This window comes from Hyposmocoma kahamanoa, unplaced genomic scaffold (assembly GCF_003589595.1).
Source record: "Hyposmocoma kahamanoa isolate Upper Pololo Valley unplaced genomic scaffold, ASM358959v1 239, whole genome shotgun sequence".
NCBI lineage: Eukaryota > Metazoa > Arthropoda > Insecta > Lepidoptera > Cosmopterigidae > Hyposmocoma > Hyposmocoma kahamanoa.
Window position 1 is genome coordinate 132,505 of NW_020653756.1, and position 2,849 is coordinate 135,353.

At 37.3% G+C, this 2,849-nt stretch overlaps 1 protein-coding gene across 1 annotated transcript; it reads right to left on the reverse strand.

The window, feature by feature from the left end:
• Positions 1-1,473: 1,473 nt before the first annotated feature.
• Positions 1,474-2,121, reverse strand: LOC113228731. The gene has a single exon (XM_026462094.1). It carries the CDS (start codon positions 2,119-2,121, stop codon positions 1,474-1,476), a length of 648 nt encoding a protein of 215 aa, XP_026317879.1.
• Between the last annotated feature and the right edge of the window lie 728 nt (positions 2,122-2,849).

Sequence of the window (2,849 nt, forward strand, 5' to 3'; positions counted from 1 at the left end):
ACCTGAAGGCCTTGATCGACCTCGTGAGCCACGTGTGAAACAAATGATACCAAGTTACTTTCGAGAGAGCGACCACTCCTAAACCCATGCTGAAGTTCTGTGATATCGTTATTTGCAAGATTATATATGAATGGGTATACGAGTGACTCAAAAAGTTTTGAAAAACATGATAAAATTGATATTGGACGATAGTTTTTTATATCACATTGATCATTTTTTTTGTGTATTGGAACTATCCTAGCCTTATTCCATTCTTCTGGAAAGATTCCCACATTCAATGAATAGTTAAAGATGATTGTTAGTGGCAAAGATAGACAGGAAGCACAACGTTTAATGAAGAGTGGAGGGATATTGTCAGGACCGGCTCCTTTATGGACGTCAAGTTGTTTAATTTGTTTCAATACTTCTTTTTCAGTAAATTTTATATTGGTTAGGTGATTATTATTCGATAGATCGTGACATGTGGCATTATGTAGTGCATTGTCCAAGTAGACGGTAGAAAAATGAGTTGCGAATAGATCGGCTATACCGTCACTAGATGAAGCAGCAATATTGTCTAGTTTCATTTCAGCTGGAAAAGTTGAGTAACCTTTACTCTTTGATTTGATTAAGCGCCAGAATTCAGTCGGGTTTTTACAAATTTCGGATTCAAGAGCTTGGTTGTACTGAACATTTATAATGTCAATCAATTGATGACAACGATTACGTAGTAGTTCATATTCTATATGATCTCTGGGGTTTTCAAATCTGCGAAATCTTTTTCGAATTTTACTTTTTTCTTTTATCAATCGAATAAGTTTATTATTGAACCACACTAGGTATTTAGAGTTTTTAGGTTTTCTACGGGGTACAAAGTCAGTTATAATATCATTTAAAATACTGTAAAATGAAGAGACCATAGAGTTAACGTCATGAGCGCTATTGAAAATCTCATGCCATTCAACATTTCTAAGGGCAGGTATAATGTAATCAAAATTTGCTTTAAAAAAGTTAAGGTCGCGGCGATTAGTCAGGGGAAGATTGAGGGTGGAACCGAGATCGGTGGACGGTATTGTAAACAAAATTTGTGGATGATGCGGGTCCAATTTGGATAATAAGTCCATAGGCTGCGAAACATATGCATTATGAAAACTACTGATAGTTAAATCTAGTATATTACCGTTCAAATTTTTAACACTATTTGCTTGATATAAATTATTGAAAACTAAGAAATCTGTCAACTGATAACCAAGAGGCTTATGGTAATTAGAAGGTATCATGTAAGAGACATCATCTTTAGGGTGCCAATTGATAAAGTTCAAATTAAAGTCTCCCACAATTACTACATTTTCAATGTTGTTCAAAGCCGCATCTACTCAATAAAATGTTGTTCATTACTTCTTTGGTTTTGGTTCGAATACCTCGAACATTTTGATAATATAGATCGAAAGTCTTAAATTGAAAATAATAACACAGAGAAAGGAATGTTTCATATCATTTGATTAAGTCTAAACATTCTCTGTTACGAACCAGTACAGCTTCACCGAAGTCGTCCCTACGCATAAAAATTCTTCCATTACGAACCCACGTGTACTTGAAATTTAATTCCTTGGCCCTGATGCGAGCCGCAGCATGGAGAGACTTGTTGACGGGAGATAGGTGTTCGGAAACGAAAACAGGTTTTCGAGCACCTCTGTAGCCAAGATGGTGAGTGCATAGCTTATCTTCTTTATTCTTCCTATTGTAACTAACCACTGCTGCAAGTATTGCATCACGATGGCGGGGAGTACGTAGTTTGACAATAACCGTGCGTGGTCTATCATTATCTTTATTTAGCTTCGCAACACGGGTGGTAAGCAAAATATCTTCTGGACTGATGGGCTCGCCTATGATTTTCGATAGTTGCTCAATCGTCTTCACCAAATTCTCATTCTTATTTTCGGGTATTCCATTCACTTTAATATTTCCGTCTCTCATATTTTGTTCCACTAAGTTGAGGCGGTTTGATAGGTCACTAACGGTAGACCTAAGAATGTTGTTGTCTTCTTTTAACTCCCGGATGAGTGTGTTTTTCTCTTCCATTTGGGATTTCATATCTTCAAGCATTGCATTGAAAAATGTCATGGACTCACGGAGCTCCATATTAGTTTGACGAATATCTGACAGTTCTTGTTTTAAAATTAGGCGCAGATTATCAACAGTCAGATTGTTGGGTTCAGGAGGTGGTGAAAGGTGTTGTGGTGAGTCCGTAGAATTAAATTTTGCCTTTGGTCTAACCGTAATATTGACATTGCTGGAGCACGGCTTATTTAAATCGCTATCTCTCTGAAGAGATGAATTATGAGGAGACTTGAGACTGTTGGTAACTTTGTTGCGACAATCGGGACATCTCCATTCACGTTTTCGGTCCTCATTGAGTGCATAAAAGCTGTGAAATCTTTTCGCGCTTATATTTAGACAGCCAATATCAAACTTTAAACTGCATGCTCCGCAGACCAAAAATTCTCTGTCTTTAATAACTTTTTGACAAGCTCCACATTTTAAATGGTCGGTAGAAGCTCTTTCAAGGATTCCGATCGCGGCACAATGCGCCGGCCGGCTTGCTTGTCTGCGTGAGTGCACGAGCGATGGTGTTATTATTTCCGATAAGTAATTTGATGATTACTCACGAAATACGCCAAGTCCAGTAAAGATACTTATATCGCTGTGATCCTTGCACTTTTAGCTTTATACCGGTATAAGATTTATTTAATGGGAACCATATTTAACCAGTATTTGAGAATGATTTATACGGAGAAAAATAAAACAATGTTGACGTTGACCCGACGGCGCGTTCTTCTTTTTTGATCTTCTTCGTTGACAGATCAAAC

Bases quoted from the DNA above. Each gene is read 5' to 3' on its own strand.
- LOC113228731 (XM_026462094.1), bottom strand. From the start codon at position 2,121: ATGGAGCTCCGTGAGTCCATGACATTTTTCAATGCAATGCTTGAAGAT.